The sequence below is a fragment of the Furipterus horrens genome, unplaced genomic scaffold (assembly GCF_987537825.1).
Source record: "Furipterus horrens unplaced genomic scaffold, mFurHor1.1.pri manual_scaffold_9, whole genome shotgun sequence".
NCBI classification, from domain to species: domain Eukaryota; kingdom Metazoa; phylum Chordata; class Mammalia; order Chiroptera; family Furipteridae; genus Furipterus; species Furipterus horrens.
The window spans coordinates 49,747,480-49,761,342 of NW_028327179.1; the positions used below are offsets into that span (position 1 = coordinate 49,747,480).

At 38.3% G+C, this 13,863-nt stretch overlaps 1 protein-coding gene and 1 pseudogene across 3 annotated transcripts in view; both read right to left on the bottom strand.

The window, feature by feature from the left end:
- RELN (reelin) overlaps positions 1-13,863 on the bottom strand; it is a 650,203-nt gene that overhangs the window by 138,529 nt on the left and 497,811 nt on the right. For all 3 annotated transcript variants that reach the window (XM_090287313.1, XM_090287314.1, XM_090287312.1), the window contains exons 21-22: positions 13,007-13,199; positions 12,131-12,243 (exon numbers count right to left, since the gene is read on the bottom strand). In XM_090287313.1, the coding sequence (XP_090143439.1) occupies positions 12,131-12,243; positions 13,007-13,199 (306 nt within the window). The remainder of the gene's footprint in view (positions 1-12,130; positions 12,244-13,006; positions 13,200-13,863) is intronic.
- LOC150001719 (keratin, type I cytoskeletal 18 pseudogene) lies at positions 8,325-9,616 on the bottom strand (annotated as a pseudogene).

The window sequence follows — 13,863 nt, forward strand, 5'->3', positions numbered from 1 at the left end:
ATAGTTGCATATGCTTGAAACAAAACGGTAGAACAAAGAGTTGCCAAAAGGAATACAGCTTCAAACTAAACTGCACTCCCTTTACCCAGTGCTTGAGAAAAACATGCTATTTGCAGAAATTTGAAATTAAAATAATACCTAAAATTATCAAGAATGCCAAGGACAACAAATGTACTTTATCTTTATAGCAGAGCTTTTAAACATTATAGATCCAAAACAATGATAATAGCCACTTGAAAACTATTTTTTGAAATGTAGCAATAATGTTTAGTTTAAGTATTAGTCAGTAGGAATTTTGAAATAAATATCCTGTAAGGTTGTTCATTTTCAAAAAATTTTTTACTTTCTTTACCCTGGGATTTGAAGGATATATGGAAAACAGGATTCAATTATTTACCTACATGTACTTTAAGGCAAATGGTTGGAGGAATAATCCAGTTGAATTATTTTCTGTATGCAAAAAGAGATACCTTGTAATGAAATATCTTAGTTCATTTAGGCATATTGAATTAAAATTTTATTTAATTTCCCAACATTTAATGAGTACTCCAACTATGTGGCAGGCACTGTGTTGGTATAAAACCATTTGAAGGTCAATAGATATATTTCCTTGCAAGTGTCTAATAAACATTGATGAGAATTGATCTTTTATGACTACACTAAATCAACTTAGTCCTCTTTTAGGTTACGAAATAACAATGTAATATACAATATGAGTGTAAAATAATTTACAAAGTTTTTTTGATAAATAATGACACTTTTGGATATAGCTTGAACTACATGAATTAAGAATAATAGTTTATGTAATGGCGTCAGAAGAATGGAAGTACCTCTGGTCTCTCCCATTGAAGTTGCAACAAGGTGAACCGCTATAATTCAACAAAGAATTTCCTGCTGGAAATCTGTGCACTGAAACATCTGAAAGCGGATGAATCATAGTAATGGAAAGGAGGGAAGGAAGAAGAGCAGATACCAGGGCCTTGGAGGCAGCTGGGAGCTCACTGTGGGCCCGAGAGAGAAATCAGGTTGTGGCCTGCACTCCCTCCAGCCCCAAGAACAGAGAGATACAGTGAGTGTTCCTGCCCGAGTGATGGGTATGCACTGTGGCCAGCCTAGTGAGGGCCAGGAGGTCCCCTGGGGTTGTCTGGTGGTCACCACTGCCAGGCAGAAAAAGAAAAGCCTAGAGAATGGCTGCCTTCCCTCACCCTCCCAGAGTTAGCAGCGGGCCCGAGAAGAAGCTGTAGCAGTGAGAGTAGGGCTACAGAGCATATTATCTGCAGCCTCGAGAACTGGAGAGGCAGAAGTATTTTTTCCCTAAGAGGCAGGCAGGCACACGCTGTGGCTAATACCAGTGACAGGGGTAGAGATACAGGTGAGGCAGCTGAGGTCTGTCAAGTCATCATTACTGGGAGCAGAACAAAGCCACAAATACACCAGCTGGCCTTATACAGCTGCACTGTCAGCAGGGCCTGATTACAGGAGACAGCACGGAGGCTGGAACTGCATCACCCAGCCTGGCAGAAGTTCCAAAAGCTAGAACAGTACAAGAGAAACCAAAAATCTTGCGCTTCAGTGCCACCTTCTGGTTAACAAAAGAAAGACTTCTTAACAACACTAAATAAGGAAGTACCATATTTACAAAGAAAAGGCATATTTCATTCTCATAGACAGATGCCCAATCATAGAGAGAATCCATCAAATACCATGAATAACCAAGGTAATGAGGAAGATCAGAATGAAAATAAAAAGTCTTCAGAAAGCAAACAGACTTGGAAATCCGTGTAAATGACAGAGAATTCAAGATTGCAGTTCTGAAAAAAACTCAACGAACACAGATAGTTCAATGAACTCAGAAATAAAATCAATGAACAAAAGGAGTACTTTCCTAAAGATATTGAAACTTAGAAAAAAAGAAATTCTGGAGAGGAAGAACTCATTGAAAGAGATGAAAAATTAATTAGTGAGATTAGGAAATAGAGCTGACCAGATAGAGGAAAAAATTAGTGGTATTGAAGACAGAAATCTAAAAATTATGTAGATGAAAGAGAGATTCAAGAGTAATAAAAATGAAATAACTCTATCTAGAGAACTCCAAATGAGAGAGCAATATAAGAATAATGGGTATACCTGAAGGAGACGAGCAAGAGAAGGAGATAGCCTATTTAGATAAATAGTTGATGAGAACACCCTCAAAATTCAGAAAGAGTTGGATCCTTGAATCCAAGTGGAAAACAGAAGACCTAATTAACTCAATCGAAAAAGGCCTTCTCCAAGGCACATTATATTAAAATTCTCAAAGATTAATGGCAAAGATAGAATTCTCAAGACAGTCAGGGAAAGGAAGATGGTAACATATAAAGAAATGCCATTAGATTATCATTGGATTTTTCAGCAGAAACTCTACAAGCTAATATAGAGTGAAATCAAATATTCAAACTATTAAAAGACAGAAATCACCAGCCAAGAACATTATATCCAGCAAAGTTATCCTTTATATATGAAGGAGAAATAAAGTTTTTAAGGAAAAACCACAAATATGTGGAAATTAAACAACATGCTACTAAAAAACAAGTGGATCAAACAAGAAATAAAAGGATAGATAAAAAGATACACAGAAAGAGATGAAAATGAATGAAAATGACAATATGATGTATCAAAACTTCTGGGATGCAACAAAAGCAGTAGTAAGCGGAAAGTTTATATCATTAAAGGGCTATCTCAAGAAATGATAAAAACCCCAAATAAAGAACCTAATACTACATCTTAAGGAAGTATAGAAAGAAGAAATGCAGCCCAAAGTCAGCAGAAGGAAGAAAGGTTAAAAAAAAGAAAAGAATAAAATGAAAGAGAACAAAAAGACTATACAAAAAAAAAATAATAATGCAACAAAAAGCTAGCCCCCTGTCTGAACTGAGGAAAAAAGATAAAAGACATATAAACAAAATCAAAAATAAAAGAGAAGTTGCAATAGACACCACAGAGATACAAAGAATATACAAGAATACTATGAAAGACTATATGCCACCAAATTCAATAACCTAAAAGAAATGGACAAATTCTTAGAAATATATAACCTTCCTAGACTGGAAAATGTAAATAGATGGATCAAGAGTGAGTCTATTGAAACAATTATCAAAAATCTCCCCCAAAAGTAAAAGTCCAGGACCAGATGGCTTCACTAGTGAATTCTACCAAACATTCAAATATTTAATTCCTATCCTTCTCAAACTCTTCTTAAAAGTGGGCCCTGGCTGGTGTGGCTCACTTAGTTGGAGTGTTGCCCCATAGACTGAAAGGTCGCAGTTTCATTCCCTGGTCAGGGCACATCCCCAGGTTGCGGGTTCGGTCCCCGGTTGGGGTGAGAAGGCAACCAGTTTATGTTTCTCTCTCACATCAATGTTTCTTTATCTCCCTCCCTTCCTCACCTTCTAAAAGCAATAAAAATGTCCTTGGGTAAGGATAAGAAAAAAATAAACTCTTCCAAAAAACTGAAGAAGCAATACTTCCTAATGCATTTTATGAGGCCAACGTTACCTGACACCAAAAGAAGAAAAATACAGACCAACATCTCTGATGAATACAGATGCAAAAATCCTAAACAAAGTACTAGCAAACTGACTACAACAATGCATTAAAATAATAATACATCAGGATCAAATGAGGTTCATCCAGGGGCACAAAGATGGTTGAACATATGCAAATCGATCAATGCGATACACTACACTAACGAAATGAAAGATAAAAATGACATGCCCACATCAATATATACAGAAAAAACACCTGACAAGATATAAGATCCATTTATGATTAAAATACTCAATAAAATGGGACCAGAACAAAAGTACCTCAACATAATAAAGGCCATATATGACAAACCTTCAGTTAATATCATACTCAATGAAGAAAACCTGAAAGCTTTTCCTCTAAGATCAGAAACAAAAACCTGATATCCACTCTCACCATTGTTATTCAACATAATATGGAAGTCCTAGCCAGAGCAATCACACAAAAGAAAGAAATAAAAGGCATCTAAATTGGATATGAAAAAGTAAAATAATCACTTTTTGCAGATGATGAGGTTCTTTACGTAGAAAACCCTTAAGACTCTACCAAAAACTATTAGAAGCAATAAACAGATACAATAAAGTTTCAGGATACAATACCAACATACCTAAATCCATTGCATTCTTACACACTAACAATGAAATTTCAGAAAAGATCAAGGAATGTATATGAATGACTCATGGACATGGACAACGGGGAGGGATATAATTGTGGGAGAAGGGATGGGCTGGGTGGGGGGAGCAATGGGGGGAAAATGGGACAACTGTAATTGAATAACAAAAAAATAAAATAAAAAAAAGAAATTTCAGAAAAGAACTAAAAAAAGAAAAAAATTCCTTTTAAAATTGGAACAAAAGAATAAAATACCTAGGAATAAAGTTAACAAAACATGCAAAGAACCTATACATTGAAAACAACAAGGTATTATTGAAATTGAATAATACACAAAGAAACAAAAATATATTTCGTGTTCATGGTTTGGAAGAATCAACAGTTAATATGGCCATATAATCCAAGGCAATATACAGATTTAACAATCCCCATGAAAATCCCAATGACATATTTATTTATTTTAGATTTTATTTATTTTAGATTTTATTTACTTATTTTTAGAGAGATGGGAAGGGAGGGAGAAAGAGAGGGAGAGAAATATGGATGTGTGATAGATACACTGACAGGTTGCTTCTCACATGCCCCCAACTGGGGACCTGGCCCACAGCCCAGGCATGTGCCCTAACTGGGAGTCAAACCAGTGACCCTATGGATCACAGGCTGGTGCTCAATCCACTGAGCCACACAAAATAGGGCTACTTTTTAAAGAAATAGAAGGAAAATCATCAGATTTGTATGGAACCACAAAAGACCCCAAATAGCTAAAGTAATCTTGTGAATAAAGAATGAAGCTGGAGGTATCACACTCCCTGACTTTAAATTATACTACAAAGTAACAATAATCCAAACAGTACGGTACTGGCAGAAAAAGACACAGAGACTAATGGAACACAATTGAGAGCTCAGAAATAAACCCACAGGTATATGGGGAAATAATTTTTTACAAAGGAGCCAAAAACACACAATGGAAAAGAGAAATCCTCTTCAATAAGTGATGCTGGGAAAATTGGAAAGCCACATGCAAAAGAATACAACTAAACTACAGTTTGTCCCCATGTACAAAAATTAATTCAAAATGGATCGAAGACCTAAATGTAAGATCTGAAACAATAATTCGTCGGCAGCCGTCCGTCTCGAGAGACGATGGTGTAGCTTCTTAAGAGTCTATCTGCACCACTGAGAATGGTTGTGCAGTCCGACTCGGGAGCGACACGGTATCTGTCTCCTCCCGTGTTGAATCGACATCTTGCGATGACGCTGGAGTGTCCTCTCCAGTGAAGCTGAAGCTACAGAGCCTGGGCAGGGTGATATGGAGGGTCTGCTGTTGCCCATGCAGCAGACCCCCCCTCTCTTCGCAGCTGAAGGGTCCAAGGGAAAGACGGAGTCAATACAGCTTGGCTTCAGGTGCGCCGCAGGAGTTGCCGGTGTTGACTACAACGTCAAACCGCCTTAGGGACTCCGGCTCCGGATTTTCTGTCGGGGTTTACTCCCTTAGCCTTTCCCCTGAAGAGGTATGCCGCAAGGCAGCGGAGGTTTTTTGGAGTCAGAGTTTTCCTTCTCTGATGTGCCCTGACTGGAAGATCGAACCAGTGACACTTAGCTCGCAGGCCGACGCTCAATCCACTGAGCCAAACCAGCCAGGTAGTGGTACATATATACAATGGAATATTACTTAGCCATAAGAAAAGATGAAATACTGCCATTTGTGACAACATTGATAGATCTTGAGAGTATCATGCTAAGTGAAATAAGTCAGTCAGAAAAAGTCAAGAATCATATGATTTCATTCATATGTGGGATATAAAAGTGAAAGTAACAAATGAGTAAGTAAGACAAACAAAACACACAAAAACTCATAGAGACAATAGTATGGTTACCAGAGGGTTAGGGAAGGAGTGGGAGGTAGAAAAGGGTAAAGGGGGTCAAACAGATGGTGATGAAAGGAGAGTTGACTTTGGGTGGTGAACACACAATTAATACACAGAAGATGTATTACAGAATTGTACACTTGAACCCTATATAATTTTATTAACCAATATCACCCCAATAAATTTAATTAAAATAATAGTTTTGATCACTTCTGGGGATTAAAAGGCACCTCTAAAATATACTGTCAATGTTATCTTACCATCATAATTTTGAAAATGTACCCCATGTGTCAATAAACAGAAATCAGTGTATTTTAAATAATGAGGTAATACACTTAATGGTGAAGTAATGAAAAAAATAAATCTCAGTAGCTTTGTAGCAAGTTTGATCAGTATTTCAATTATTTGATATGTTGTTTTGTATTTTAAGAGATGTACTTGTAATATAATTGAAATTAAATATGTGTTGATTATATTCCCAGCAGTAGACATAAACAAGTAAGATGTTAGAAAGTGGCAACTTGTTATACAAGACATGAACAGAGTATCCAGCAAATGGCTCACAGTTGGATATAAAAAAAATGTGGAAATCAAATTTCAAGCATCCAACTGACATAATAATGAATCCTGAAAAATCATCCTGAAGGCACCTTTATATAATGCAGTAATTCACTCTTCAACTAAAGGAGGTATAAAAATTCTAGGTTACTATTCAATCATTTTTTAGTGTAGAGCCTAACTTTTATATAATTTAAGAAGGGTTTATTTAGTAATTTCCTCTTTATAATAGGGCACTTGGAAGGCAGATACCATAGAAAAATATAATTCTTGTCTCTTTTATGCTTTTTCTATTACACAGATCACAGAATCTTAGAGCTCCAGAACTATGAGGGACCTTTAAGATCAACTAATAAAACATTTTTATTATACTCATAAGGAATCAAGCTTAAAGAGCTTGTAAACAGTCAAAATTATGTGGTTACTTGGTCATTGGCAGAGACATAATGAAAACTCAGGTCTTCTAATTTCTAGTCCAAAGCTTTCCTGAGTGAGCTCATCCTGTTCCAGGTCTTTCAATAGTACTCATAGTATTTAACTCTTCAGCCCAAACTTCTTTACTGAGCTCCAGATTCATAAGTCCAATAGGCTTCTTGACAGTTCTGCTTCAATAGATAAGTATCTCAAACTTCACATCACAAAAATAAAACTCTCATTAAAAAAAATTAAGTATATTTGGCATATAATGTTACATTAGCTTCAGGTGTATAACGTAATGTTTCGATGTGTATATATCTAACATCGTGATCACCACAATAAATCTAGTAACCATGTCTCTATGCAACGTTATCGTGGCTATTATTGACTATATACCCCTTCACCTTTTTTAAAATCATATTTTATTGTTTATGCTATTACAGTTGTGCCAAATTTTCTCCCTTTGTTCCCCTAAACCCAGCCTCCCCTTCTCCCTCAGGCAATCCCCATTGTCCGTGTCCATGGGTCATGCATATATGTTCTTTGGCTACTCTATTTCCTATGCTGTACTTTACATCCCCATGATTATTCTATAAGTACCAATTTGTACTTATTAATACCTTCACCTTTTCTCCCATTCCCCCCAACACCCCTTCCATCTAGAAACCATTAAAACCCTCTCTGAACCTATGATTCTGTTAAATGTTCTGCTTGTTTGTTTGCTTTTTGGATTACATTGTTGATAAATATGTATTTATTGCCATTTTATTGTTCATATTTTTCTTCTCATTCTCCTCCTCTCCCACCCCCTCCTCCTCCTCCTTCTTCCTCTTCTTTTTCTTGTCTGGGAAGCTCTGTATTTATCTTTTGATTTTAAATGATAGCATTGCTGGGTACAGTAATCTTTGTTGTAGGTCCTTGCTTTTCATCACTTTGGATATTTCTTGCCATTCCCTTCTAGCCAGCAAAAATTTCTTCTTTTGAGAAATCAGCTGACGGTCTTATGGGAGCTCCCTTGTAGGTAACTGTTTTTCTCTTGCTGCTTTTAAGATTCTCTCTTTGTCTTTAACCTTTTGCATTTTAATTATGATATGTCTTGGTATGAACTTCTTTGGGTTCATCTTTTTGGGACTCTGTGCTTCCTGGCCTTGCTTTTCTATTTCCTTCACTAAATTAGGAAAGTTTTCTTTTATTATTTTTTCAAATAGAGTTCCAATTTCTTGCTCTTTTCCTTTTTTTTTTAATGAACTCTGAACTTTTTATTGGCCTCCTGCCCTCCAAAAAGATCTCCCACTTCTGCTGCCTTTAATGCCTCAAAACTTTGGTGTTGTTGACCTCAGACAACACTTTGCCATCCACAGTCCTGCGGGTGGTGGTCTTTTGGATGGTTTGTAAAAAGTGGCTGTTGTCCAGGGCGTCAACAAGATCGAAGTCCTCCCTTTCTTCCAGTAGTCGGCAGTAGGTGGCAATCTCAGCCTCCAGCTTGACCTTGATGTTCAGCAGGGCCTCATACTCCTGGGCCTGGCGCTGCCCCTCTGCCCAAGTCTGGGCCAGCTCTGACTCCAGGTGCAGCAGGATCCCATTGAGCTGCTCCATCTGCATGGCATAGCGTGTCTCCACCTCCCTCAGGCTGTGCTCCAAACTGGCCTTCAGATTTCTCATTGAGTCCAGGTCAATCTCCAAGGACTGGACTGTACGTCTCAGCTCCGTGAGTGTCATCTCAGCAGCTCCTATCTCAGCGGTCTGCGAGGTGACCACTGTGGTGCTCTCCTCAATCTGATGGGACCAGTACTTGTCTAGCTCCTCTCAGTTCTTCTGAGCCAGCTCGTCATACTGGGCTTGGATGTCCGCCATGATTTTCCTGAGGTCCTGAGATTTGGGGGCATCCAACTCCACAGTCAGCCCAGAGTTGGCAATCTGGTTTTATAGACCATTTACTTCCTCCTCATGGTTCTTCTTCATGAAGAGCATCTCCTCCTTGAGAGTCTCGATCTCCGTCTCCAGCTGCAGCCGAGTGATGTTGGTGTCATCAATGACCTTTTGGAGCCCATTGATGTCATTCTCCACAGACTGGTGCATGGTCAGCTTCATCTCATACTTGACTCTGAAGTCAGCAGCAGCAAGATAGGCATTGTCAATCTGCAGAACGATGTGGGCATTGTCCACAGAATTTGCAAAGATCTGAGCCCTCAGGTCCTCGATGATCTTGAAATAATGCATCCAGTCTCTGACCTGGGTCCCTTTCTCTCTAGGTGTTCCCAGATTTTGCTCTCCAGTCTCCAATTCTCAGCCTCCAGGCTTCTCACCCTCTCCAGGTAGGAGGCTAGGAGGTCATTCAGGCATTGCATAGTCTCCTTCTCGCTCTGGATGCCCCCTATGCCTTCCAGACCCCCGGCCATCCCTGCAGCCAGGCCCCTGGATCCCCAGTTGCCCTGCATGCTGGTGGAGTGGGACACCGAGATCTGGGAGCCCGAGCCCCTGGTGCCTGCATACACGCTGGCCGCACTGCTGGCCGGCCAGACCCGGTGGCTGGGAGACTGCACGGAGCCCAGACTCTGGTAGTTTGTGGAGAAGCTGGAGCGTGTGCTGAAGCTCATGTTGCTCAGGGAGAAAGGTGAGAAGCTGAGACTCATGTTGAAGCTGCAGTCTTTTGCTCTTTTCTTCTCCTTCTGGCACCCCTGTGATGCAAACATTGGAAGGCTTGAAGTTCTCCCACAGGTTCCTTATGCTGTACTTGTTCAGTTTGTATTCTTTTTTCTTCCTCTTGTAATGATTGGTTGTTTTTTGCTTTCTTATGTTCCAAATCATTGATTTCATTCTTAGCTTCATCCATTCTATGTTGTTTCCCTGTAAATTTTTCGTTATTTCAAATAGTATGTCCTTAGTTTCTGACTAGATCTTTTTTATACTGTTGAGGTCCTCACCAAGTTCTCTGAGCATCCTTATAACCAGTGTTTTGGATATGCATCTGATAGATTGCTTATCTCCATTTTGTGTAGTTCTTTTTCTGGAGTTTTGTTCTTTTTTTTCATTTGGGCCATGTTTCTTTGTCTCCCAATTTTGGCACCCTCCCTGTGTTTCTTTCTATGTATTAGGTAGAGCTGCTACACCTCCCAGGCTTGATAGAGTGGCCTAACATAGTAGGTATTCTATAGGGTCAAGTGGCACAGTCTCCCGTGTCAGCCAACCTGGGTACTCAAGGTATGCCCACCATGTGGACTGTGTGCACCTTCCTCTTGTAGTTGAGTCTTGATTGCTGTTGGCACATACAAGGTTAGCCACCACCTGTGTACTGTCTTAGGTTACACAGAACAAGCGATCTGCAGATGGAAGCTTCTTGTGTTGGGCTTGGAAGTTCCCAGGAGAGGCCAAGATGTGAACCAAGGTCAGCTGCTGCTAGTGCCAGGCCTGGGAAAACTTAGGAAGAGGTACAGGGCTCACTGAAGCCAGTTTTGCTTGTTTGAGAGTATTTAGAAAAATCTGAAACATGGGCCAAGATAAGCCATTAGTATAGAAAGCCACTAGAAATATCTTGGGTGGGCTTGAATGGGGTAGGAACACAGGGAATCATCAGAGTGGGGCAAACAGTGTGAAGGAGGTTGAAGGAATCTCAGATATGGTGCCTGCCTGTTGGATCTGTGGCTCTGTGTGGTGAGGGTTCAGAAAAGAAACAATGGTCTCTGCCAGCACTTCTGTCTGGGAGAAAGCTGCTTTCCTAGCTCTTGCCCTGATGCCAGAAAATTCAGTTTGTCCCCATATGACTCTGATGCCTTTTATTCTGCTGCCCTGGTGCTGAAGCTCAGAGGGAGTGAGTTTGAGTAAGTCTTTATGTGGGCCCTTTAAGAGGATCTGCCTGGGATTCCAGCAGTTCTGTCTTCCATAGTCCCAATCCCTGATGGTTTTTACAGCCAGAAGGTAAGGAGACTTATCTTCCTAGTACTGGAACCCTAGGCTGGGGGGCCTGGTGTAGGGCTAGTACCGCTTGCTCCCGAGATATAACCTCCTGATTTTTATCTGCCACCCATGGGTGTGGGACCAGCCCATTCCACATCTCTGCCCCTCCTACCAGTCTTGATGTGGTTTCTTCTTTAATTCCATACTTGTAGGATTTTCATTCAGCTCAATTTCTGATGGTTCTAAGTGATGGTTGTTCTATAGTTTGTTGTAGTTTTGATGTAGTTATTCAAGGAGGTGAGCTGTGTTTATCTATGCCACCATCTTGACTGGAAGTCCCCCCCTTCACCTTTTTTTCATTCATCAAAAACAGAGCTCTTAATTTCCTGCCCCACATCTAATCTTTCTTCAGTCTTTTACATTTCAGTCAGTGGTACTGCCATCCAACAATTTTCCCAGGTCCAGAATTTTGAAATTATTTTTGATTCTTTCCTTCTACCATAGACCCCATCAAGTTCATCAGCAAGCCCTATATAATTAATACATATTTCACAAATGATGGCTCTTTGCATCATACTCCAAGCCACCTAAACATCAAATGCCTGAAACACCCTAACTGGTCTATCTGTCTTCAATTTTTCTTCTACCATCTCTTCTTCATACAGTGCTCAGAGTCATCAATCTAAAATGAAACCACAAAACATTTGGGAAAAAAATGTGCTTTTCTCTTTCACATTATCAAATGCTTAACTTTCTTCCTAGTTACTTAAGCTTCTGCTTCCTGGGAGATGATTTTTATTTTTGCTGAAAGAGTGTGAATAAAGAAAAAAATGTATATTAAGCTTATGAAATAAAAAATAGGGCTTTACAACAAGAAAACAGCTTTGCAATCCAAATTATCCTGACATAGTAGTTTTTATATTCCTGTATCATTCCCTTATATATGTCAAACCTAAAGGAAAAGGTTCACTGAGTGTTCCCATTAAAAGAAAAGTTGGGGTAAAAGGGAGGTCCATAAAAGCTAGGACAGTTCAAAAACCAAATTTTCATTAGCTCTATTTTTTAAATATCCTCAGTATAAAAGAAATATCTGGGTCTTTTTATGACAAAAATATGATTGCATCTTGTCATTGTGCTTAACTTTTCTTCATATTCAAGTCATGTTAACAGAGATAGTAAAAGTTAATGTGACAGCCATATATAAAAATGTCTCTCACCAAGTATTCTGGGGAAGAAGCACTATGACTCTTCTCCACTGGGTGAACTCACTGGCATGGTAGATACTTGCCGATGTAAATTCCTGACAACTTGGCATACTTGGAAGGCATTCCTAAAAGAGAGTCAGGCAACAATCAAACAGGCTCTATTTCCTCCAGGGGCAATAGGTGAAAATGGCCTGAAGGAAATCTAATGTCATAATATCAACCATGTACAATATGGATATAATCCATGATTTTCTCTTTTGTGAAGCTATTTGAGAAATAATTAAAATAAGATGCCATAATGGAATTAAATGTCTTTAAATCTCACATGTAAAAACGGAAATGTATTAGAATTCATTTTTTGACCTTTTATCATAACACTGGTATTTTGTTAAATCATTCTATTCACTATGATATTTATCCATTTATTGCCAATTTCAGATTATCAGTGTATATATAGAGAAGTACATTTTATTCTAATAAAGTGACTCTATGTATTTATTTTTTGTTGTTTATAAGGCAAGAGATACTATATTCTTAATAAGGTCTATCTACAGGTAAAGAGACTTAGAACAGATGAAGACATGCTATAGATAAGGAAGAAAGAGACATGTTTACAGAGGAAAAGAGTTAGAGAAAATAATATTCAAAACACCATGATAGAGTATCCAGTCCTGAAGTTATTCCCTTTCTTTTTCATTTTTAATACCCATTAGTATCTGATAGTGCAGAATATGGCATCCTTATAATTTGCTGCTGACTTTGTCAATTCTGTTATAAAAAACATTGTTTCTTTTCAACCACATCTAAATTTTTAGAATTGCAATTCTTTGCTTCCTGTGCATAAAGGAAGAAGATACCTATCACAAACTTCCAAGAAAATAAACTTACTTCTCGGACAAGGTGCCAGGTAAGGCCATGGTTGGTTGAATACTCCAGTTTCACCTGGTTGTCCATGTGTGGAGTATATTTCTGGCCACAGCCCATCACCAAACTGAACTGAATCATATAGGATGCTCCTATCTGCATGGATTGGGTTTCCACATAGCGCATACTCGAGGCAAGCTTAGAATCTCCTGTAAAACTGAAAGACAGAGACAGAAATCAGAAAATAAAAAATGGCAATGTAATAGGGAAAAATTAAGCCCTTCAATTCATATCATACACCAAAATAGTTTCATTTTACTTATTTAAACCTTGTAAGTTTCTGAATGGGTTTCAGTTAATCTAATAATGCAATTTAAAACAATCAACCTACATATATATATAAACAGTTAATATGCAGAGTTGTCAAATGTACTTGAAAATGAGTACTTAACTCACATATTGCTCATGAATATAAACCCTTTGATTTACTAATCTCACTTCTTGAAATCTATCCTAGGAAATAACCCTAAATTCAAAGTCAATTTTATAAAATACGATGAATATTGTTGGTTTACTGATAATAGTAGTTGGTAACCATTTCAATGTCAAACTATGGGGAAAATGGGATGCTTAAGTAAACTGGTATAGCTACTTGACGGATTATCTGTATTTCAAATATTTATGAAGGTAATTAATCAAATTAACATGCATGTGATAAATTAAGTTTAAAAAACCCACAAAATTATGCATAAAGAAAATTCACCAGAATATTTTCAGTGGCTGTGTTTGGTGGTGAAACACATTTTCACTGTAGTTAATATGCATCATTGCAATTTTTAGCGATATTACAAAATAAAAGAAATCAACATAGAACAAAAATG